At 34.8% G+C, this 26,394-nt stretch overlaps 1 protein-coding gene across 4 annotated transcripts in view; it reads left to right on the top strand.

Moving 5' to 3' along the window:
• The window catches only part of CDC27 (cell division cycle 27), a 113,433-nt gene extending 99,549 nt beyond the window's left edge, over positions 1 to 13,884 (top strand). For 2 of the 4 annotated variants that reach the window (XM_074224401.1, XM_074224400.1), the window contains exons 18-19: positions 7,846 to 8,002; positions 10,885 to 13,884. In XM_074224401.1, coding sequence (XP_074080502.1) covers positions 7,846 to 8,002; positions 10,885 to 10,967 — 240 coding nt within the window. In that variant the 3' untranslated portion in view covers positions 10,968 to 13,884. Of the gene's footprint in view, positions 1 to 7,845; positions 8,027 to 10,884 lie in introns of all 4 variants that reach the window. The other 2 variants (XM_074224399.1, XM_074224398.1) reach the window with 1 other exon arrangement.
• Positions 13,885 to 26,394: the final 12,510 nt, after the last annotated feature.

Genomic DNA, 26,394 nt, shown 5'->3' with positions numbered 1-26,394 from the left:
TTTGTCGCTTGTCTAATTTTTTTCTAGTTTCATACTCATTTCATTGATCTGGGTTTTTTTTTCTCTCTTTTGTTAATGAAAATGTTTATAGTGATGTATTTCCCTCTAAGAACTACTTTGGCTTCATCTCAGCACGTTGTCTTATAGTTGACATTATCTTAGATGAAATTACCTATTGTTTCTATGATTTATTTTTGACCTATCAATTCTTTATGATTGAATTACTTTATTCCCATTTAATTTCAATCCTTTCTTCAAATGCCCTTTATTGTTTGTACTTTTTTCCTAATGTATCCAAAATTCTAATCAGATAATTGACTTATTTATTGGTTTCTTGAGTTCCTTAGATCTACCCAGGTTATATTGAGGTCCTAACTTATGATTTTGCTATCTACTGGATCTCATAATTATCTACCTTTACTTATTTGAGAAGCACCATGGCTTAGTGGATAGGGAACTGCTTTCAGAGCTGGAAAGCCAGAAGGTTAAAGTCTTCCCTCTGATATATACTGACCATTTGACAATTGGCAAATTGCTTAATGAGTTTATGAACAAAAACAAATCCAATTAAATAGCACAAACAATTTCCCTACCAAAAAAAAGATAAAGTTAGCCTTTCTTCACCAACTTTTTGCCAAATTATTTTCAACTGGTGAATTTTTTTTTCCTATTTGTCAAGGTACTTGGGGTCCTTGCTTATGATTGTTAAATACTTTTGAATACTTTTATGAAGGATCAAAGTACATCTTTCATTAAAATTACTTTAGGAGATGGTCTTCAGCAGTTACTGTGACCATCATTTTTTAGATGATGAATGTTTCTGACATTAGCTAGGCTTATCCTCAAATTGTATACATAGTTGTTGAGTTCATATTCAGAGCCTTGCTTACCTGTGTAGTAGCAGGGCTCCTAAGAATTCATTGTGATGAAGTATCTCCTTAAATATACTTCTTAATGTTAGCTAAATTTTATATTGAGGTGATGCAATTTTTTAAATACTTGTGACTTTCTTAGAATATGAGATCTACTAGATATATTTACCATGATCATAAAGAAATGTCTCAGATATGTTCCTAACATCATTCAGCTGACTTGAAAGGGTAAGTGAAATTCCAAGTCACCCAGTAGTATTAAAAAATGTATAATTAGGGTTGCCTGTGCTTATGAAAATCCTTTCTTTTCCACTCTACAGTGTAATTTATTGCCTCATACAGAGAGTATCAGTGTTTATTTTCTCAGCAAGGTTCATGTATCATTGGTGTGAGTGTTTTCAATACTTTCTTCTCATCTAGTGCAATCTGGATCTGCCCATTGCAATGAAAATCTTCTACTTTTTCTAATATATCTGTGGGTACCAATGTGACCTTCTGTATATTTATTTCTTTTTTCCAGTTACACACACACACACACACACACACACACACACACTCACACACACTCACACTCACTGTGGTCGTTTTTATTGATTGAAAAATGACAAAACAGTTTTGATATGTGAATGTAACGAAACATTTCTGTGCAATTAGAAACATCAAGAATTTAGAAAAACATGAAAAGACTTATCTGAACTCATGTATACTTCAGGAATAATAAGCAATGCCAGAAATATATACACAATTGAGTACAAAAATGTAAATGCAAGAGCAAAAAATAAAAGTTGAGTGCTACAAGCTTGCTCCCAGAGAAGAAATGAGAAGTCTATCTCTTTCCCCCTAGCAAAGAAGGGGAACTATGAATATAGAATATTTCACATCCTCAACTTAGTTGATGCAATAGTTACTTTTGCTAAACTGTTTTACCTCTTTTATTTTTATTCTTTGTAACAAGAAAAAATTGGAGAAGTATATACTTAGACATGAAAATGATATAAAAAACATTTTTTGAAGATTTTGTGTGTATGTGTGCAAGCAAATTGACATTGTTGAAAGCATTATGCTGTCGGATGTGGTTCTTGTTCAGTTCAAGGCCCAAATCATCTGCAGCTCCTATACTAGATCAATGGATTATAGCTTTAGAACTAGAAGAGATCTTTTTTACTAGGGGAAGACAAGACAAAAAAGGATTATAAGGTGAGGGAGGGTAATTCTAATAGAGAGACCAAGTAGAACTGCTGATGGTAAATGAAATTAACTGAAAAATTATGAACCCTCTATTAAGGGATGCATTATAATGAAGGAGTTAATTACTTAGTTCTCCAAACATAGATGAAAGACAATTGAAGATGCTGAAGAAACTTTTCAAGATGATGATTCCAGATGTTGAACTTATGGAATCAAAACCAAACAGAGCAGCTGATAGTAAATGATTAATTAATAATAGAATCATAGCCTTAGTCACATCTCTTATAGATAGAAACTTATATGATTTTAACAGACATAAGAGGTATTGTTAATATAAATTTTATTGATACCTTTTGTTTTTTATCTTAGTCATTTCTGCTCATACCCTTCTCCCTTCTACCTATCTTAAAATATAATTTTCTCTTTAACAATTGAAAACAATTAAGTAAAATCACCCAGTAGAGTAACTAAAACTGATTATGTCTATAATATTTTTCTCTGGTAGTCCATTGCCTCTCTAATGTGAACACAGAAGCATTTTATTGTCAGTTGTCTGGGACCATTCTGTTAATTAGAATTCAGCTTCCTTTTATTGTCATTTTCATTTACATTGCAATATGTGGGTGAGTGTATGTGTATGTGTACACATCCTTGCCCTTTTTTTTTTTGCTCTGCAGTGTAATATTAATCAAAATCTTTTTCTGAATTCCTTATTCATAATTTCTTATTGTACTATTAATTATATATTTATATTGCATATATGTATCACAGTACAGCCAATTCTTGAAAGTGCCTGCCTCGAAGGCCTTCATACATATTGAACTGTAATTGGGGATATAGAATTTGAAAATGAAGACCATGGGGACACAACTTACATTTTCCTTACCGTACCCAATATTGACAATACATTGAAGGCAGGGGTTGCAAGAAAGGTTATTTTGAAAGATGAACAACTGGGTAATTAGGCAGTGTAGGTTTTTGGATTTTGGGACCAGAGCTTAAAATATTGGGACAAGAGATTCCTGGCCAGAGATGAAGTACACCTAACAAAAATGAGTAAAAGTAATTTAGGCATCCTAGAGGGTAACTTAAAATAAAGGAAGAAGAGTAATAGTTGAGATACTCAGAAGATCACAGGACACAAATGTCCAAACAACAGTTGAGAACTAGAGTGTTCACAGTCTCTGAAGGTCAGTCACTTTCTTTTTTCCACCAAAACATTGGAAACACAAGCCAAGGGGCTATTGCTATGATTGGGAGACTAGAGGTTCTGGAAATCAAGTGAAGGCAACCACACCAAGGATTAGACTTTATTGTATATGTCAAGGGGCCTGCAAAAATTATGGAAGAGAAGGGGCAGAAGGAGGTATTGTTTTCTAATGGGGATCAAATCATGATCTAAATATAAGTGGTTCACATTCTGAGTGACAAACTAATGAGCATTGTGGGAAGCAACTGCTAAAGGAATTAAAAGCAAAGGTTCAAAATCAGGACATTTGTGTTCACAAATAATCAACTTATCACCAAAGATATGAATGACTGGATTAACAACTATAATAGAAAATACCTGGAAAACAAGTTAAAAATTCAGTAAGCTGGATAATATGACTCAGGACATAAGTGTTGAATGGAAGTATGTACCTGCTTGTTCAAAAGTTGAAGGCATTGAAATTCAATGATTTTCCACAGAAGCAATTGCAAAAAAGTCAGAAGGCTTATGAAATTTTTTTAAAGTCACTTTATTTAACCCAGCAATATAATCTCCAAATCATTTTCTCTTTTTTTTTCTCTCTTAGCTTGAAGCTGTATTTTGTGGCTCTTTGACCATTTCTTCTTATACTTTCTTGGTTTTTCCTTGTACTATCTTAATTTTTCTTTAATAATACAAAAAAAAAAGAAATTCATATAAACAACTGTAGAAATCGTTCTGGATGTAAAAATTAATTAAATTTTTCTGTTTAAGAACAACTAGAATTCTTCATTTGAGGAGAATTTGACTTAGTATCACTGGGACATGGTAGAATAAAACTCATTATTGGATCATGGTTTCTCATAAGTACAACTTAATCAAGAGAAATGGGATATGTAATAAGGAAGATGAGCCAATACTAAGGTATGCTTGTATGAGGACATCTGAGAACCAGAGGGAGGAAGGATGGTAGACCACAAAGATCATTGGAGAGAAAAACTGGAGGCATTTTGTCATTAGAGAATACTTCAGAGGGAGAGAAAGAGGGAAATAATGGAGGATTTAAGGAAACATCATAAACCTAGGATGGAGACATAGCATAATAATAGTAAGGGAGAATGCCTTAAACGGAAAAATCTATTCTGGATCTTATCCTCACTAACATGGAATAATTAATTGCTAGATTAGAAATAATAGGAAGCCTAGATAAGAAGTGGCTATTTTATTCTACAGTTTGTGATAGACAAGTCTGAGCATAGTCTTGACATGCGCTTTAGATATAGAAGAGTCTACCTCAAAGCATTTAAAAGACTAGTAGGTGAAATCCCATTCTTCTGTTTCCTTCTTTGCTTCTAGTCAAAGGGTATAAGAAATTTACCTTTTTATCAGCTTCAGTTCATGATGAGTTTAAGCATTCCTAAAAGAATTCTTATGTAGCTGTCATATTTTGTATACATTCTTAACTGCTCTTGCTTTCATCTTCTGTATAAGTCTTAAAAACTTGAATTGGTTGATGATTTCCCTGTATTTCTACATTGACCTTAGTTCCATTATTTACTCCTCAATAGAATCATTTAATCTTCAAATTATTATTATTCTTTTCTGAAGCCTTTGGAATTTGCTTTCCTGAAATACAGATTATATTAGATTATATCTGACTTTCTTTTCCTTCTCCAGCACCAGTCCTACCACATCTTCCTCCCCAATTGCTGAGTTTTCTTAACTTGAGTGTTTGCCATCCTTCTCTGTCCCCCTCTGTTATAAACTGTTGTTTTTGAATGACATTTATCTTTCTAGAGATAAAAGATGTTCCACAGAAGAGTACATTATTACCATCACATAGTTGATCAAAAATATAGAATAAAGAGCTTAATGTACTTGGTTTTTGTTTTTAAGTAAAATTGCATTTTTTTTTGTTTTATAGTACCATAACTTCCCTTATAGTACCTCCCTTCCTCCCCCTCATCAGGAACTATTTCATATAAAAAAAGCAGAAATTTCAGCAAAAAACTAATCAGTACATCAAAAAAAAATCTGAAAATAAGTGCTATGTATATACTTGTATGTATTCTACCTTTTCAAGAGTATGGATGGTTAGAATCTCTTCATTTTTCATTCTTCTGTTGGTAATTTTGTAACATTTAATTTTGATTTTTTTTTTTTTGTATTCTTTCTGTTTAGATGTTGTAGGTGTTGTAGTTATTGAGTATATTGTTTTCCTTGCTCTGGTTACTTGACTTTGCAACAGTTTATATAGACCTTTCCATGCTTCTCTAAATTTATCATGCAGCTAGTGCTAGCCTTAGAGTCAGTAGGACAAGTTCCAATCCCGCCTCAGACACTTAACATCTCCTGGCCATTGGACCCAGATGGCTCTGGAGGAGAAAGTGAAGTGACTTAACACAGCCCCCCCACTCTTTCAAATCCAGTCCATGTGTTTGTCATGCATGGCATCACCTCTCTTATGTCATTGTCCTCTTCAAGAACAAAGGACAAACATCAAATTTATCATATTCATCGTTTCTCCTTCAACTACCATTCATGCATCAAAATTATATGATTGCTTCAAAGATAGAACAAAAGAAAGAACTTTGTTCAATGAGCTGAACATTCATATCAGGGGAAGTATATACTATATAAGGAATCTGTATGCACTCCAAAAGTTTGCATTCACCACTCTCAGAGAGAGTAGTGAGTGAAGAAGGGAAGAATCCTCCCTCTGAAGATAGTGACCTCCATATGTTCTGGTTTGACATGGTTCTTGATTGCACCCAAGAGCCAATTCTCCTCTTAAGTAAGGTTCTCTCTACATTTGGAAATTTGGGGGAGTAAATGTATCAGAGTTGCACAGTCAGGGCAGTCATGGAGAGCACCCAGTCAGTCAACAAAAGGAAGATTCCTTCCTGAGTTAAAAATCCAGTCTTGGACATTTAACTGTGTAACCTTGGACAAGTTCACTTAACTCCTGTTTACCTCAGCTTCCTCATCTGTAAAATGAGTTGGAGAAAGAACTGGCAAGCCACTGCAGTATCTTTGCCAAGAAAATTCCAAATGGGGTTACAAAGTCAAACACAATTAAAAAATAACTAAACAATTAAATAATTCCAGGCAACATACCGGGGACATGTACCTTATAGGAAAAACACTTTAGCAGCTTCTTGGAGAATAGATTGGAAAGAGATACTTGAGACTGAGAAACCAGTTAAATAAAATGCTTTAAAATAGTCTAATCAGAAAGTGTTTGGAACATATGTAAAAAAAGGTTGTGAAGTTTGGAATGACGAAGCTATTAGATTTGGAATATTGTCTTATTTTATATATCTCACTGTTATAAAATCAAATTTTCTTTGTAATAAGAGCAATTTTGGATTGTTATTTGTATAGACATCTGAAGCCAAGGGTTTTATTGGTGTATCCTATTTTGGACGTTGGCTTCTGTAGATTCCTGGAATTCTTCGTTACTGTTATCCTAATTGTAACTGTTAGCCATTATGATTACTTGGTAGACTTCATATACTTGACATATTTACACCTCTTCTGTCAAAATCAACATGAATTGCTCCCTCCTCTATGAAATCTTCCCAGATTTCTCTCCCATTCCCTCAGCTGGAAATTATTTCACTTGCTTCAGATAGATATAGCTCATACTTTGTATTGTCTGTACTATTTATGTACATGTGTCCATTCATCCTCCTCAGAACATAAGCTCCATAAGGGTAAGAACCTTTTGTTTTTGTTTTTTAAATCTTAATATCCTTAGAATCTAACACACTGCTCTGTAATAAGGACTCAAGAAGTGTACATTGGATTATATTTTTTAAAAAAGTCCTTGTTGGGTTTTTGTTTTTGCTTTATAATTCCTTAGTTAGAGATGACCAAGTATATCAAAAGATAATAAAAGCTATGAATAAAATAAGACACATCAAAATATACCTTTATCCATTATGATCATTTTTTTTTAAAGAAGCATAATTGCTTTAAGATAGCACTCTTTAGTCAATCACATAAACAGTAAGTTTATAGTTGAAATAACATTCATGAAAAACCTTCTGCTTCTAGTTTTTTGTATATAGTATTTGGAATCTCCAAGCTGGAAAACACTGAAAGATAGCTGGTAAAATTACCAATGCCAAAGTGTTCAAAGCTAAATCAAACATATTGATAATTTCAGGTTAAAGTAGCAACTGAAATTCACAAGATCAAGACTCCATTAAGGGAGCAGAGGATATAGAAGTTTAAAGTGAAATCAAATGTATGGAAAACCAAAGTCATGTGAGATTAATTTGTCCTCTGTTTTTGCATGGTGGTTTTTGTTTCAGCAAAAGAGCATGTTCTGTATTGTAGATCTAAGATTATAGGAAATGAAGATCTCAAAGTCTGAAAATAATCCCTAATGGAAGATCTCTTGAACTTGGAAAATAGCATTTGAAAAGAAAAAAAAAGCATGAATTTATTTATAATGTAAAAACACATTCAGATTGATCACTGACAATTTAGAATATATAACAGGAAATTACTTTAAATTTTAAAAATTGTGTCCTTTACAATTGAAACCAACAACATAATGAAAAATGTAGTTTCAATATTTATTTTTAGGTTTACAAGAAGCTAGGTCAAACTCATCTGGCCTTGATGAATTTCTCCTGGGCAATGGATTTAGACCCTAAAGGAGCTAACAATCAGATTAAAGAAGCTATTGACAAGCGTTACCTTCCAGATGATGAGGAACCCATAACTCAAGAAGAACAGATCAGTGAGTGTTATCCATATGAATCAGGTTTGTATTTCTAACTCTGAACCAAAAAAAATGTGGTGTATCACATGGGAATCAACATTGGGGTAATTTAAGAATGGACATACTATTATAGCAAGAAAAACATGGATATTAAACACACAGATATATATACAAATTTATAAATAGAAAAATAAAAACATAAATAGAAACAAAAAATCACAACCATTATGGTTATATCCATAGAACTGACATGACTTTTGTGTAAATCAAAGTAAATCTCAGCCATTGTTCTCTCATTCCAGCAGCTCAATTCCACAACATTTAATTCACTACTATGTGCCAAGACAATATGATAGATTCTGGGGCTACAGAGACAAAAATGAAAATTTTCTCACTAGAATCATGTATTTTACTAGGGGATTTCACTCTGCTGGGAAATGTTTGCAAGGTAGATATTTTAGCAAGATATAGTAGTAGAAAAAATGTGAAGTTATCAATCAGGAAATGTGGATTAGATCCTTTGCTCCCTCAATTATTTGCTTTGTGACATGTTAAGGAGGTAAATTAAGATAGTAAAAGTGATAGTTCTTTGAAATATATACACTTTTTAATAAAATTCATGAGAATTATTTAAGTTATAAAAAGCATGTTTCTGAGGAAATATTTATTGAAATGCCTATGTGACTTAATACTATATAAACAAGAATAAAGTGAAAAGGAGAGAAGGAAGAGAGGAAGTTTATCAACATTTAATCTATTTTCCTCATTTTACAGTTGATCAAGCTGAAGCAGATAGAGTTTAAGTGACTAGCCCAGGGACACATAGCTTAGAAGGGTCTGAATCTAGATTTGTTCTCAGGTCTTCCTGAACCTAAACCCAACACTCTATCCATGCAGTATACCTTTAAATTTAGAACAATTTTTGTTGTTAGTCATATCCAACTTAATGACAAAGATACTGGAGTGGTTTACCATTTTCTTCTCCAGCACATTTTAAAATGCAGGGCAACAAGATGAAGTGACCTGCCCAGACTTGTACAGCTAATAAATGTATGAATCCAAATTTAAACTCAGGTCTTTATGACTCAAGGTCTAGCACTCAATACCCTGAGCCACTTAGTTGCTCCTTTAGGCCAGTATTTTAATTTTAAAATACCCTTAAACTTCATTTGAAGTTCAACATGAAATCATCTATTAAGTTCCACCCAACTTTTTTGGTAGTACAAATAATGGTGGGTATTATATTCTACTCTGAAGTACTACTGTGTAAATTGACAGACATTAATAAATAGCTCAAAAACAGCCAAGTTAAAAAATTCAGTTAAGAAGAGATTCTGTATCCCTAATTAGAGGGCAGACAATGGCTTTATTTTGTTTTTAACTTTTATGGTAGCTATCTCTAATAGTAGATATAAAATAGCATTTACAAAATTGGTTTTTAATTGGAATTTTAAAATAATAACTCAGTCAAGTCTAAAAAAACAATATTATGGAAATTATTCCTATTAAAATGTATTCCTTTAACATTTATTATCTATACCACTCTTTTGACATTGTGTTGGTATTCATTTTTTAAAATATATATGCACTGTTTTCCCAACTAAATCATAAACTATATGAGGTTAGGAATAATTTTATATGCTCAGTTTGCAGTATTATGATTACACAACATGAAATAGGAAAAGTATTGGAATTGGGAATCAGAAAATCTATGCTTCCTGGTTTATGTGACGTTGGACAAACAACTTAATTTCTGAATGCTGCTGCTATGACATTTAAAAATGCAAGAGACAGTTTCTGGATAATTAATCATTTTCTTATTAATGCTAGCATCTTACCAATAAAATGGGGAAACTCAAATATCATGGTATGATTGTTTCACAGTTCATAGTTCATACCTTTTGAAGAAGGGAGTATTCCTAAAGATGACCATCAACTCTGATTGGTTAACAATGAAAAGAATGAATGAGTGGTGGACCTATTCTAATGAGGGGCTGGGGATATGACTTTGATTATGTCATTTTAAATTGTCCAACCTTGGGCAATCTAATCATTTAATTTTTTCTCAACCAAACTAGAGTAGGACACACAGACTTCTCCACCTGGATAGGGTCTGAACAACATTGAGGAAAAAGTTAATTTAAATTCATTATCAACAGTGTCTTTCAAAGACTGAACAGCTTGCAGGCTTCTAAAATAATCCTGGTCCCAATTCAGTAATTACTTATTAATATTAGAGAAAGCATTTCTCTCACTGTTTACTTCACAGATTGATTATAAGGCACAAATGAGATAAAATATTTAATAAAATTTAAGGCATATAAAATTGTTTATTATTATTATTATCTTAGGAGAGTTGTATGAAAATACCATTGTTTAAAAAAATATACAGTTGATAGAAAGTTAAATGGTTTTTATTTAAACAATGTTTATTATAAATTCACCTTATTTCATTCTTAATAGTTTCCCTTCTGTTATGACAGGTAACCCCAGAAACCTCAGATATGTCTCCCAAGGAGAATTTGTTTTGAAGGTGAAGACTAAATAAGCAGGAATTTGCATTCCTTGATATTTGTTTGTTTTAATAGACATTCAAGTAAAAAGCTTTAGATTTCATCTCTGACAAGAGAAAAGTGTTTTTATACATTTTATTTTCCTGAAACCCCTTAACCTTTCTTATTTCACAGTAAAGATCAACTTTCTTTGACATGTTATCCTTGAGGATAGCTTAGTAAATTCTCTAATTCTGTGCAAGGAAGTTTAAAGGTAATAGGCATTTAAGTATGTTTAGGGTTTTGTTGCTTTCATTTTGTTTGCATTTAATATTGCTCACCTGATTTGATATCCTTTGGATAGCTTACTATTGACCACATGATATTTTTTTGTTGTTTTTCTTAAAGTGGGAACAGATGAATCCCAAGAGAGCAGCATGACAGACGCAGATGACACACAACTCCATGCAGCAGAAAGTGATGAATTTTAAACTTCTGGAAGCCAGACATTTGCACCTGGATGTATGACTAGTGCTGTTATTTTTTCTTGTCCCTCCATGTCCTGAGTCTTCACATCTTGAGCCAGCATTGTCATTGTCCATCACATACACCAGAAGTTGCCATTTTCATCGGACCCAGACTGTAAACAGAATGAATGAATGGCAGTGCAATATATTCATCTGCTACCAAGACTGGCTCTTTCACGTATATGAACACGACAGTTTGTGGGGGAAAGACTTTTTTCTTTTGTCTTTTTTGTTTTTGTTTTTATTCTAATTTTTTTTTTAACCTCCCTTTGTTGGAAAGCTATCATGGAAGGAAGAGTTGTGTTTTGCCCTAAGGGAACCATTAGCTAAGGGAAATAGTGATGAACCAGAATTTTTTGGTCTTTCTCCAGAAACTTGTCTTAATTTAGTTGTGTTCTTGGTAAGTGGAGTGACTGACCTTCATTTCCAGGTTCTTCAAGGATGGTGTTGGCAAGTGCCAGATGGAACAATAAAAGACATTGCCTATTACAGAGTAACTTGAATGCCAAGGAATGTAAATTACCTTAAAGTTACAGTGTCTCCTATAAACAAATATAATGGGCATAATCCTGACACTTGTTGTGTAAGAATAAAATGTCCCTCCATACAGTGTAAACTTGCTCTTGGTAAGAGGAGAGTGTCCCAGAACAGCAACTTTTACAAAATGTTTTTATACCTAACCAAGAGTTTTCAATTTATTCACCTCTTTTCAAAGTGTCAATCACTGTTGTTTTGGTATTATAGACTAAAAGTTGGTTGTCACCTCTTCTCTTAAACCCTCTTAAACCCTGTGGGATCACCTTTAACATTCAAAGATAGGGTAGTTGCCTATTAAAAGATCAAACCAAGTCCCCTAAAATAGGAATTAAAATTCACAATAATAAGCAGTATACAAACACTAAATCAATCTAGAATCTAAGGGATCATGACAGTGGAAGCCTTAATATAATTCGAACCTTTACCATAAACTTGAATCTATATTGTTCAAGACAGTATCCTTTCAACTTTTATAAGTGTTGTTTAAGCAGGATGCAAGAATGTGCAATTAATTTTGGGTTGTGGTAGTATCCATTTTTAAGGTTCTCTGCTTCTAATTCATTTTCAATGGCATAGGTCACCAAACTGTTGGTTTGTTGTAAGTTAGATTTAGGCCACTAGAAATTTTTAGTTTAAATATAAGCCAGACTGTATGAAGGTGACAGAAATTTTCTTCTGTGTCAGAGTAATGTACAGCAATTTAGGTTGATGGTGTCCTTGGGGAATGGACATAAGTTTATAATATTACAGAATTTTAAAGAACCAATTATGCACAATAAATTGGGAATGATTGAAATTTCACAACAACCTATTTAGTCTTTAAACATGTGTTCTCCTTTATTTTAATGTATGTAATTTTTAGAGGACCTTAAGTAACTTTTTTTTTATTTAGTGCCATTGTCATAGCGTATATCAAATGACAATTTCTTAACGGCAGGAGTAGATACAGTTTTGGGTTATTTTGATGAAGGAAGAACTTATCAACCATTGACTTGTACTTGCTTACCAAACTGTGAAAATTAGGTGGATTATAGGAGATAGGAAAAAAATTTTAATCTATGGATTTATTAATGTTAGATTATGAGTAGACTTGTCATTCATTATGCATCTGCTCTTTTAAACACGCACTAAATCCTATTGCCAATTAATGCAAGTCAGAGTACTAGATGAAGGTATTTGGTGCCAGAGAGGTATTTCATCAAATAGTTCTACTTGATCCACATATAAGCATAAGCTCCTTGAGAAAATTAATGAGGAAACCCAGATTGAATGAAAGGAGCACCACTGAAATTTCCCAAGGGCTGCTGGTTGGATTTCTAGCAGAGTATTGCATTTTGTTATCCACTTGTAGTTTTGTGGCATTTAAATTTAGTTTAGTTTTCCCCCACCCCCACCCCAGTTGCCCAGCCTTAAACCAGCTGTCTCATCTAGCATTTCATAGAAAGTTTTCAACAGGGGTATTGTTGCACAACCCCACACTGGACTGTTTGGAGAAAGTGAAATTAGTAACATTATTTTCTAAGCTATAATTGGATACCTTTCTGTATTGGAAGTTTACATCCACTACACCAAAGGTAGAAATATTTCTGGTGCTAGTCCATTGGAGATGAGTGGAAAATGGTCATTGTTAAGGGCAAACCATGACTGTGGAAAGGAATCCAAAAATTTTGTTGGGATCAATCTTAATTTTCTTCCTTAATCCAGTTTTCAAAGCCATTTCATTCTATGGAGCTTTTCCTCACCCAGCAACAGTTTCTAATTCTTTCCCCTACCCCTAGTTCCCTTCCTCCTTCAAATATTAGGTAGAAAAAGGAGTTATGGGAGGAAAAACCCAAAGAAGAAACTCATTTTTATTGAACAAAAAGTTGTCTCAAACAACTATAGTTCATTTAGAAGAAATTTTTTTAAACTAAATTACTAAGTATACCTTGACAGTTTCCTTTTTTTTGTTATTTGTATTTTTAATTTTGTTCAGAAGTTAAAAATTGTTGCATTGGAATTCAGTTTTGAAAAATTGCCTTGGAAAGGGTTCTTAACTCTGGAATTTTAGAAGGATAGGAATTCTTCTAAAGTAGATGGTGGTACTCAATGAAAGATGGTCCCTTCTTTCTCCATACTTCATTACTTAAGAAATTTTATTTTTTTCCAAGAGCTAAAAGTAACCTTTGAACCATGCTGCTGTTGTACCTTAAACAAAAAAACTCAGTGATAACCAGTATAGTCTATTAAAAACACTTGGAAGAAAATAGTTTGGAGGTCTCTGATCCAGAGCATAGTATGGGTATTCACTGAGGAATAAGGTGACTCATTTTCTTAATACAAAACATGACAACACAGGGGTAGGGAGGGATGGAAGGGGGGTGGGAAGGGTGGGAGGGAGGGATGCAAGTGTGGGTGTGATGTGTACTATTTGCATTGAAACAATGTAATTTTGTGTCTTTACTTTTTGCTTTTCTTGACTTATTTCAGAAATTGTACAGTCTTTGGGGGGGAAAGTCTTTTCTGTTAATATATTTGCAATTCATTAAAGGATGTGAAAAATTCAAATAAATTACTTTTAAAAACAATTTATAATCAAGTTGTTAAAGCTGCAGAAACACCATCCTGCCTGTATTTTAGAATGAGTCACAGTGAAAGTGATGAAATTAAGCTGTTCCTTTCCTACAAAATGCTAAATCTAATTAATAGATGTTAATGTACCACTTGCCACCCTTACTTGACCTTTTTTCTAAGAATCTTGTTTTTTAGAATCAGTTATTCTACCAGTGTAGGGATAAAATATAACCTTTTTAAAATGACAAATTTTGATCAGAAATAGTAAAGTATAAGAATACATTCCATAATTAAAAATGGTTATGATATGAAAATATAAAGCACTAACTAAACTGCCTTTAAAAGTACTGAGATTGGAGCTAGAGAAACAGGTTAGGGGCAGCTAGGTGGCACCATAGATTAGACCCCTGGTCCTGGAGGACCTGGGTTCAAATCTAGCCTCACTTAATAATTATTTAGCTCTGTGACCTTGGGCAAGTCACAACCACATTGCCTTGCCAAAAAAAAAAAAAAGACTGGATTATCCTGCTTCCCCAAGAGAAACAATTTCTAGAGAGGAAGTCATCCTGGACTTAGAAAAGAATTTAGTGGGAAGGAACCCTAGGAAGAGAGATGATTTCAGATCTTCAAAGAAGTCAATCACAAGGGATGTAAGCAAATACTTCCCAGGAGAGTAGAGAAAAGTAGTACAGTTTTAGAGACATTTTGCTCTTCCCAGTACCTCCCTAGACTTCAGCCTCCTTGATATTGCCAAAAATTCCTTTGATAGCAAATATAATCTATAAATCTGTAATAAAATTGAAAGAAAAGATTTTGAAACTTTTTAGCAAGTACCTACTAGATTCCTGGAAAACAGACAAAATAGTCCCTGTCTTCAAGGAACTTGCATTCTGATGGAGGAAAGCATTATGCAAACAAATATTTTATGAAAATAATTGGAAGAAGAGCACTAACAAGTGGGGTAATAAAGAGGGGCCTCAGAAATGTGGGAATACCTCCACTTAAGCCTTAAATAGAGCTAGCGGATTCTAAGAAGTTGAGTAGTAGGAGAGCACTCCCAGAAACAGGACAATAACCATTGTCAAAGCATGGAGGACATATCTTTCATGGGGAACAACAAATGCGCCAGTTTGGTTAGAATGTAGGGTTGGGAGGAGAGGGTATTATATGAAGTAAATGTGGAAGGATAAAATGGAGCTAGATTGTGAAGGACTTTATCAGAGGGGTTTCTATTTCATCCTAGAAGTAATGATGATTTTTGAACAGGAGGTTGATTCAATCAAACCTGGAGTTTAGAAAGGTTATTTTGGCAGCTTTATGGAATATGCAGGGGGAGAGACTGGAAAGAGATGGATTAAAGGGTTCCTGCAATTATCCCAGTAAGAGTTGAAGAGGAGAATTTGGTGGTGATAGCATGAGGGATAGAGAAAAGTTGAGGGATAACCATTGCAAATATAATTGACAAGAAAGCACAGGGTCATCCTTTATATCAGAGGTGTCAAACATAAAGCCTACAACACTCCGAAGTGCTGCCTGAATAAGATTGAAATGTAATTAGGAGGGGCAGCTAGGTGGTGTAGTGGATAAAGCACGGGCCTTGGAGTCAGGAGTACCTGGGTTCAAATACAGTCTCAGACAATAATTACCTAGCTGTGTGGCCTTGGGCAAGTCACTTAACCCGGTTTGCTTTGCAAAAAACCTAAAAAAAATGTAATTAGGAAATGTTTATCAAAATTAAAATACATTATACATTAAGTTATAAAAAAGGTTAAGTTTTCTAAGTTAATTTTGAATCTGCAGGAATCGTTTTATGGCCCCCTTTTCTCAAGTTTGACACTACAGCACTAAAGGAATAGAATAATTAGGAAGAGAAATTGATTTGTATAATTGAGTTATATTTTGATTATGTTGAGTTTTAACTTCCTTTGGGATATCCAGGTAAAACTTTTCAACAGCATCTGTTAGGGGTGGAGGAGGAGAGGGAGAGCTAGAGCTCATGAAAGGGATGAAGGTTGAATATGTAGTGAATATATGAGTATTAAATAATCTCCAAAAGATGATCATTGAACTCAAGGGAGCTGTTGAGATCACAGAGTATAGTAAGACATGAAAAGAGATCTAAGATACACCGTGCATAAAATTCAAGAACTAGATGATGATCCAGCAAAGGAGATTTGGAAGGTTCTATCAGACAAGAACAGTGAGTGTCTTGGGAATATGGAAGAGGAGGTGATTAGTTATTGAAGGATACCACAGAAGATAGCCATTGAAATTGTTAGTAACTTTGTAGAGAGCAGTTTCAGGTAGTGAGAATGAAAGCCATGTTGTAAGATGTTTAGGAATCAAGCATGAGGTGTAGGAGGCCGCCCCACAGCATACCTACTGGCCTTGCAGGACATGAGATGAAGTCCCGTAGAGCAAACTCCGGAATATAGAACAAGGTAAACCATGGTCGCCTCAAATCCTTGGCCACAAGGAAACTGGGAGGCGCCCCCATATCCCCCCCCCCATATCTAACCATCTACTTCCCTATTTCACCCATCCCTCACTTGACAAATTTCTGCATAGAGACAGTCGACAAAGGCAATTCAAGAGGCTCAGGCCAATCTGATATAGGCCTCAGGAGATTCCTCCCATACCCTGCTTCCACATATAGAATATAGTATATAAACTGACAGATACAGAAATAAATTGGACTTGCCCCGATTGCCTGTGTGAGTTGTCTTTCTTCAGCAGTCCCCGACAGTCCGCAGAGGGAAGGGCCCCGCCCAACAACAAGGAGGAGTAGGACATGAGTTCAGAAAATTTCTTAAGAGTGAACTTGGAAGAGGGAGGAGAGATACTGCAAAGCAGGGGGTTTTGTATCTTTTCTGTGTTATGGCCCCCTTTGCCAAACTGGGGGAGCCTGTAGACTACTGAAAATATTTTTAGATGTATAAAATACAAAGGATCACTCAAAAAATATTGAAACATAGTTAAAATATTTTTAAAAACAAATTATAGACCCCAAGTTAAGAACCCCTTTAACCTATAAAGAGATGGCAGAGTCAAATGAAGGTCTTTTAAGGAGGAGGGAATATGTTCAAGGACACAAGACTGACTTCTGCAAGGGTCATCTCTTGAACTGGAGCAAAAAATGAGAATGGGGGATGTTAAGAGGATTTGAGGAATAAAATTAGGGAGTTTATTTTCTCTTTCAAGCATAAGGTGTTATCTACTGAAAAGAATGGGGAAAGTTGGTGTGGGTGATGAGAAAAGAGGTTTGCAATAGGAGTTACTGGGAGTGTGATAATCACGGAAAAGAAAAAGGATTGCAATGCAGCAGTTAATGCCCAGTTAAGATTTAAAGTGAACCTAAGACAACACAGCTGAATGATGCCTTTCAGGAGCAGGTAAAAATACATAAGGAGGTTCAGGTTGGACAAAGAATGACCTTTCAGGATTCAAGGACACAGGAACAGAATTGTTGAACTGCTAATTATGGCATCAAAATTGCAAATGGAGAGAAGTGAGACCATATCAGGGGTGATGAACTGGAAAAGGAGGGAGGGGATGGAGTGATAGGTAATTGCAGTGATGATGAATGTTTTTACTTTAACAAGTATTTTCTTTCTCACCCATCCCTAATTTAAAAGAAAAAAGTTAACAAATATGCATAGTCAAGAAAAACAAATTCCCACATTGTCATGTCCAAATATTTAAATCTTATTCTGTAACTTAAATCCACTACTCTTTATCAAATGTATAGCTGAGATCATTATCCTATTTCTACATTTATTTAATTATATTCTTCAGTGTTATTGATCATAGAAGTAAAAAACTTACGGATAATGGCAAGATCAAGGATATGACCTATGGCTTAGAAGAGTGACTAGAAGAATTAAACAGACTGGGGAACTAGAAGGTTAACAGTGTTAATAATTTTTGTCCTTCATTTTTGAAGATCACAACATCAGGGATGTGATGCCATGACAAGCACATGAATTGGATTTGAGTGAGGGAGTGCTGTGCTAAGTTACCAGCCTCACTTTCTCCTCCAGAGTCATCTGGGTCTAGTGGCCATATGTGAATCAGGACAACTGGAGATGGCCCTGCATTGGAGGCAATTAGGTTTAAGTATCTGAGGCTAGATTTGAACTCCCATCCTCGACCCAAGGCCAGTGCCCTTATCCACTGTGCCCCCTAGCTACCCTATTTATTTTTTGGCAAGACAATGGGGTTAAGTGACTTGCCCCAAATCACATAGCTAGGTAATTATTACTGTATTTTCCCATGTATAAGATGCATCTTAATTTGGAGGCCTGAAATTTGAAAAAAAAAAAAAGATGTATTACCTAAGTTATTTGAACTCAAATTTTATTCATCTTGAAATTCAAGGACCTACTCATAGTTTTCAGGCATCTTTTTGGGCATGTCTGGTGTGTGTGCTTAGTCCCTTCTGTTTCATGAATCTGAAGTACTAATTATGACCTCTTTTGAAATCAGAAACTTCTTTTTCATCAGCAATTCTTCTTGACTCATGCTGAACATCTTTGTGGACACAGGAATTCCAATGGCCCTTTGCTCTTCAATCCATCTCTTTAATTCCCTCTCTGACTCAGGTCATTTGGCTGACTTGCCTCTCATGGCCTTCTTCTGTCAGGGCATTTTCAGTAGGGTTTCTTCTTCCTATGGCCAGTCTCAGATTGTTTTCTCAGTTGGAGGAGACCAAACTGACATTGAGCAGCACTATTTCCATTCACTTTTTACTTTTGCAAGGCAAATGGGATTAAGTGGCTTGCCAAGGCCACACAGCTAGGTAATTATTAAGTGTCTGAGGTCAGATTTGAACTCAGGTACTCCTGACTCCAAGGCCAGTGCTCTATCCCCTGTGCCACCTAGCCACCCCCACCATTCACTTTTGCAAACTGGATCAATTTTAACTTGAATTCAACACTGTATGAAAATCTTTTCTGATCCATTTCTGGGCAGAACATGGCAAAATGTAACCTAATATACCAGTAACAAATGTGAAACAATGAGTATAAAGACAACAAGCACAAAAAAAAATTCAAGTAAAAAAAAAACTACAACCACTATATAAAATGCTCCCAGTTTTTAGCCCACAAATTTTTTGGAAAAGTGTTCTCCTTCTACATGAGGAAATACAGTTAAGTGTCTGAGGTCACTTTTGAACTCAAGTCCTCCTGACTCTAGGACTGGTGCTCTATCCACTTTGCCACCTAGCTGTTGATGTAGCATCAACATATATATTGAAATTCCCCTAGTATGAAGACAGGAATTGAGGTGGAAAAGGATACTGTTGGCTAAGCACTGAACTCATTGAGAAAAAAAGGGAAAATGTTCTGAGTGTTGGTAGAAAGCCTCCAGATCTAGACTGAGTAATAAATTTGGATATGAACTTTGAAGGACAAAAAGCTGCTAAATAATAGCCCAAGAGGGATAGTTTGGAAATAGTAATGGGGAGCAAAGAGCATTCTAAATCCTTTTCTGATAACTCTTCTGAGTTAAGTGTATTAGAGAAGATGCAGCCAATACTAAGCAATGTGTTCCTATGTGTGACTAAGGTGGAGTGCACATGCAGATCATGGAATCTAAGGAAGTTGATGAAATGAGAAATAGGAATATTTGAGGGTTATCAATATATAAATTAGATTCCCAAGTATAAGATTTGAGGTAGAGAAGAAAACTTTGGGCCAGATAATTTAATACAAAAATTTTTCCTATTTTGATTGGGTAAAGGAGATAAAGAGATCAAGCTATTGAAGCTATTGAAAAAGGCAAAGAAAATCAGGAACACAGAAGATAAACGTCCCAGATTTGATGATTATTTGGCTGCTCTACCTTCAACTGGATGGAATTAATAGAAGCTGCATACAGAGGTATTTTTATTACTCCATAATTGCTAAAGTAATTGTCTCGTGGTTGGAGAAAATTCTAGAATGCAACAAAAAAAAATCTGAATTAATTACTACATTCTCCCTTCAGGGGGACCCAGATGTCAAAGGTTCAAAGAAAGACTATTACAATATGTCTAAGGATACTCAGAAGCACTGATGTTCTCTAGTAGAAAACCTGACTGCTTTTTTCCATAGAGACAACTATAAAACATAATTAACCATACTGTTCATTTGATAAAATTCAGGGCTCTTTAATTTGGCTTTAAAAAAAATAGTTTTATCACCATAAGGAAGGTAGGGAAAGAGGTTTAATATCCTTTATTTCTTGTGGAAAAAGCTCTGAGAAAGGCTTTGTTGAGAGATTGCTGCCTGTGGATGAAAGTAACTTCTGTTTTCTTTGGAATGTTTTCTTTTCCTTTTTTAACTAAGGTGACCTAGGCTTTGACCCAAGTGTTACATCAAATATACAATGTGTAAGTACTTGTATAACTTTGTAGCAAAAAAACCAACTGAATTTAATCTCTGCTTAATAAGAATGATTAGTTAAAATGAGAAGCTATCAAATGGAATACTTTCTTCCCAATATGACAGCTCTGATCTGCCTATTCCAACCCTGCCCTTCCCTCATAGTAACCCCTCCTCAATACACCCCTTGGTCTGAGATTTCTCCCCTCCCCCCTCAACTGAATTAATCTTAAAAACTTGATTTGAGGGTACCTTTTATGATGTTTTCCAGGAGCATCAAAATTACAATTCTGCTAGGAAAGATTCAAATATAAAAAGTATGGTCAAGGTGTTAGAAAATCAGAGTGCTAAAAATGTGTCTTCTTAGTATATGATTGAATGGCTCTCTGCTTTCCAAATCTAAACTGTATCACTTTGCTAAGCCCTTGTTTAACACCATGAACTAACTAGAAGCTATACCAAGAGGTAGTCTTCCCCAGTCCCATAAGATGGAGAACCTTGCCCTTAGGCCAGCAGTTGCTCAAGGGCAAGAAATTTGCCCCCCTCCCAGGGGAGAGATTTAGAGAGCCACTTGAAAGAAATTATATTCTTTTAAGGAAGAAAGGAGGTAGAGGGAGGGGGAACCTTGTGACCTAAGGATGAAAGATAGAAATAATAAAGAGTAGTCTTCTGGGACACATGACCAACAAGATAAGACTTCAATCCTCATTCACTTTTAAAACTTTCCAACCTAAGAACTATACCCAACCAGTAATGTAAATGCAGTTGTCTCTCTACAGGTTAAGACACCTGTCTAGTGAAGTAACACCCTGATGAATTCGTAGCAGAAAAGAGCAATTCCCTGAAGTTCATTTAGCTCCAAATCCCAACATACCAGCTCCTGTGCGCTGACAGAGCACCCCAAAGGACCCCGAGACTTGTGCTCCGAGATAAACTCTAATTCCTTGGAAGTACTACATGCAATCTCTACCAGCTGGTGCTGCTCTCCCTTTACCATTCCATGGCAACAAACTGAATTCAACCACTCTGCCTCCATGTGGAGGAGTGAAGTTATAGGAAAGCAAGAGGTTGCCAGGCAGGATGCAGCGCTGGAACATTATTCAGCCAGAGAATTAAAGAACACAGGCAACTGGAACAGGGTTTTGAACTTAATGTGAAGCTGCATCAAACCTGAAGGAAAGGGGACTGCCATCCAGCTGAAGATAGAGATTGGTGCTGGCACCCAAGTGAAGGGAGGCTGAGACAACTTTGAGGGCAAGTCCTCAAGGAATTGCTATTAAAAAGGGGAAGAAAAGACCAATAGGAGAATATAAGGGGGGGGGGGGATTTGAAGTTACCAAAGATCTCAGGTGGAAGAAAATTTACTAAAAGTCTTTGGAACAAGATGATAAATCAAGAGGGAAAATATTAATAGAGAAAGGAAAATGGGCACCAAGTCATCTAAACAAGTGTACACATCTTTGAATAAGTATTTCAATAAAAAGGCAGTTGAAACAACATATAATGAGGCTGTGAATCTTCTGGATGCCCAAGAGAACACAAAACTACAACAAGATATTCCCAAATCATTCAAAACAGAAATAAGAATTATCACTAGAAAAACTCAAATTCACATTGGCAAGTCTCTATAAAGAAGTGAGAGAGGAAAAACTGATTGTTCTTAATTTTTTGTATGTTTTTATTCTCAATCTGAAAGGACAGAAGCAAAAAGCAGTAATGTCAAAGAAAACATGATCTCTATAGAAGCAAGATTTAGATATCAAAGACAGGACATGTAGAAACAACTTAAGGATCATAGTCTCCTGGAAGAACATCACAATTTAAAATGATTGGAACACAATAATGCAAGAAAACTGCCCAGAAATGCTAAATATAGAAATCAGTGTTGTTTGTAAGAATCTGAAGATCATTACCAAAAATAAGCAAAAAAAACCCTATGCTACAAATTTCAATTTCTTATAATAGTTAAATTTAATAATTCCAATGTTAAGAAAGTTTGTAAGTAACCAGAAGAAAAATCTTCAAAACTAAAGGGAAAGAGATTTGAGCAATGAGAATGTTTTAAACTCATCAGAAACCATAGAAGGAAATGAGGATAATGAGTTTTGAAGAGCGAAAGAGTTGAATGCAACCCAAATGACATATCATGGAAACTTAAGCCAAATCATCAATGAGAAAGATGAACATTCAGTAAAACAGAGGTATCTGAAGCACTTATTCCTTTCCCCCTCCCTGAAAAGATGTGAGCAATTATTTGCTTTGTAAACCCTCTAGACAACAGAAATACAAAAGAGATAAATATAAAAAACTAAGACATACACAAATAGTAAAATTAATTTTTCTAGGAAAAAAACTAGAAAAAGTCAACTGTATGGTTAAAAAACACAAAATGAGAACCCATTAAGAGATATTACTCTAAAATTATACAAGGAGATATAGTAGAACCTCACCAAACCCTGACTATAGACGAAAATATTTTTATGAGATTAAACTTTAGGGAAGAATACAAGAGAAAGTAATGTGTGATGTACACTAATCAAGTAAATGGTAAGCCGTGAAGGGAAAATAATTTCAATAATTTTCTCAGGAAGAAAGGGAACTGAGAGAGAATGGATGAGATGGCAAAGGGAGGGATTGAAATAAGAAGTAAAGGGGTGACTAGGTGGCGCAGTGGATACACCGGCCCTGGACTTAGGAGTACCTGAGTTCAAATCCAGTCTTAGACACTTAATAATGACCTAGCTGTGTGGCCTTGGGCAAGCCACTTAACCCCGTTTGCCTTGCAAAAACCTAAAAAAAAAAAATAAGAAGTAGATGGGGCAGTTAGGTGGTGCAGTAGATAGAGCACCGGGGAGTCAGGAGTACCTGAATTCAAATTTGACCTCAGACACTTAATAATTACTAGCTGTGTGACCTTGGGCAAGTCACTTAATCCCATTGCCTTGTAAATAAATGATTAAATTTAATAATTCAATTCTGAAACAAATTCTTCAACCAATTAGGAGAAAGACTTTCACATACAAAGGAAAGGCCATTCAAATAAAACAAGTTTGTACTGCACCCACTAGAAAAATGAAGAGGATGGAATAATATGTTCCAAAGAGATGTGGAGCTCAGGATGCAGCCCAGGTTTATGTAATCTGCAAATCTGAAATTAGCCATATAGGATAAAAATGGATGCTAAATAGTAAAGAAGAGTTTGAAATATTTTTTGGAAAGAAAACCAAGACTGAAAAGATTACTTGCTTCTTGAACACCCCACTTCTTGTTAAATGTACACAAGAAATCAGAGGTGAAGGCAGAAATGGAGTAGAGATAACTGAAGAGATGGACTTGAAGGTATTATGGACAAAACCTGAAGACATCTTGCCTACAGGTGAATTAATTTTTTTTATGGGACTACCTAACAACACGGGAGGGTATATCAAATGGGTGAAGGAAAAAAGGGGGATAGAGAAAAGTCTGTGATGTGCCAGAGTCAAATCAAAGATTAGAAATGAAGGGAAGAACACTTATTTGGTCTCAGAAAGAGAAGCATCCACAGGAGAGTGGGTGGGAGAGAAAAGAAGGCCTTAGCTGGAGAGGAAGTGAAGGGATTCCACTAATGAATCTTTCCATGATGAAGGGAGGTGAGTACCTTACACTGGATGAGACCTGGAGAATTTAGTACTTTAAAACTCTAATTGTCCTACATTAAAGGGGGTAATTTGGTACCTCTGGAGGGAGGAAAAGTGGGAGAGGATGAACATAAGGAAGAGATTTTGGTAAATGTAAAAAAAATGATAAATGTCAATCAATGGGGGAACTGCATAATCAGAGATGTTGTAGGGAAGGGGTTCTCTCTGACACCTGCAGCAATTGGCCTCATTCTGGGAAGGAACTTTAATGGAAAGGGGAAAACCATGAAACAGTATCTATAGGAAAGAGGCAGAAAACACATAGATGGAGAGTTTAGAATACTTGAAAGTTTTGATTGCATGATGCATGAAGAAAAGAGACAAGATAATTTATAGGGATCACTAGTCAGAGAATGAGGGTATAGAGAAGACAAAAAAGGGTAGATGATGAAGAGAGTGAGGGAAATCATTTTTGGAAGGGGGTGCAAAAAGTGAAATTTTAAAAAACTAATGAACAGATGTAGTTGAATGGGAAGAAAGGGAAGAAACATCTACTTGACTGACAGGAAAAAACAGGGAAAAGACAAAAACCAGATAAAAGCAGGAGAAAAAAAGGAACTAATAAAGAAAATCCCAAAGGGAAACAGGTAATAATTGAAAAGAGGGGATCAGAGATGAAGGGAAGAGAACCAATGAAAAGAGAGCTACCTTAAAAAAAAAGATTAAATAAAGTAACCAAAGCAACATTTTGTGTTTTCAACAGAATGGAGGGGAAAATCATAACTTATAAAAAAAATTTTAGAGATAGATGGAGGAAAACCTAAATTCCATTCTTACCATTTTAAATGTGAATGGATTTTGCTATCCAATAAAATGAAAGAGTTACAGATTGAATTAAAAAAGTATACAATTTGTTGCTTACAAGAAACACATTTTTAAAAAGCCCACAAAACTAAGATGAAAAAATTTTTTTTACTATGCATTAAATGAATCCAAAAAAGCAGAAATTGTCATCATGCTATCAGACAAAGCAAAAACAAACATTTAAAAATAAAAAGGGACAAAAGAAGGAAACTGTATTGTACCAAAAGGAATCATAGACAACAAACCAATATCAGTAATAAACTAATATACCTCGAATGCCTTAGTATCCAAATTCATAAAGGAAAACATTATCTGAGCTTCAAAAAGACATGGACAGTGTCACAATAGTGACTAAAGACTTCAATATCCATCTATCAGGTTTGGATAAGTCTAAGAGTAAAATGGAGGAAAAGATGGAACTGAACAAATTTCTGGAGAAATTGAAGTTAAAAGACATGATATTTTCTAAAGAGGATAGTAAAATAATATAAATATTTCTCAGCACCACATGGAACTTTTAAAAAAATTGACCTTGTTCTAGGCACAGAGAGATACTATAATGAAGTTTTAAAAGGTCAAAATAGTTAATTCATCCTTTACAGACCAAAACACATAGAACAGAAATTGTAGGGACCATAAACAAAAGATACAGACCCAAATGGATACAATAATAAACTCTCAAATAGTGAGTGGATCAAAGAATAAATCATAAAATAACTATGCAAAAAAAAAGACAATGATGAAACAACATAAGATTTCTGGGATGCAATTTATCCTTTTTTCACACTAATGAAATAGAAAAGGACTAGATTAATGAATTGCATATGCATTTTAAAATTAAAAAATAAACCTAAACTAAATACAAGATGATAAATATTGAAAGTTATAGGGGCAGCTAGGTGGTGCAGTGGATAAAGCACTGGCCCTGGAGTCAAGAGTACCTGGGTTCAAATCCAGTCTCAAACACTTAATAATTACCTAGCTGTGTGGCCTTGGACAAGCCACTTAACCCCATTTTCCTTGCAAAAAACTAAAAAAAAGTTATAAGGGAAATATAATTTGGAAACAGAGAAATAACCCTTAGAAACAATAAATAAAAGATGGTCCTTTGAAAAGACTAAACAATAGATAGACCCTTAGTTAATCTAATTAAAAAGAAGAGAGGAGAAAATCAAATTAATAAAATAATAAATGAACAGGGGGGGAAAGAATATTCAGAACAAATTATGCACATTATATACTAAAACAAACACTGAGAATATAAAAGAAAATAGGAATACCTTCAAAAATATAAATTATCAAAGAATCAAAAGACTAGATAGAATACTTAAAAAAAATTCCCAATCTCAGAAAAGTAAATGGATCTCACTAAAAAGGAACCAGCAATGGAAAAAACTCCCAGTCCTGATGACCACACAGGAGAATTCTACTAAACTTTTAAAGAACAGTTAGTAC

Source organism: Macrotis lagotis, chromosome 2 (assembly GCF_037893015.1).
Source record: "Macrotis lagotis isolate mMagLag1 chromosome 2, bilby.v1.9.chrom.fasta, whole genome shotgun sequence".
NCBI lineage: Eukaryota > Metazoa > Chordata > Mammalia > Peramelemorphia > Peramelidae > Macrotis > Macrotis lagotis.
The sequence above is the reverse complement of the archived record's forward strand: the minus strand, read 5'-3'. Positions and strand labels throughout refer to the sequence as shown.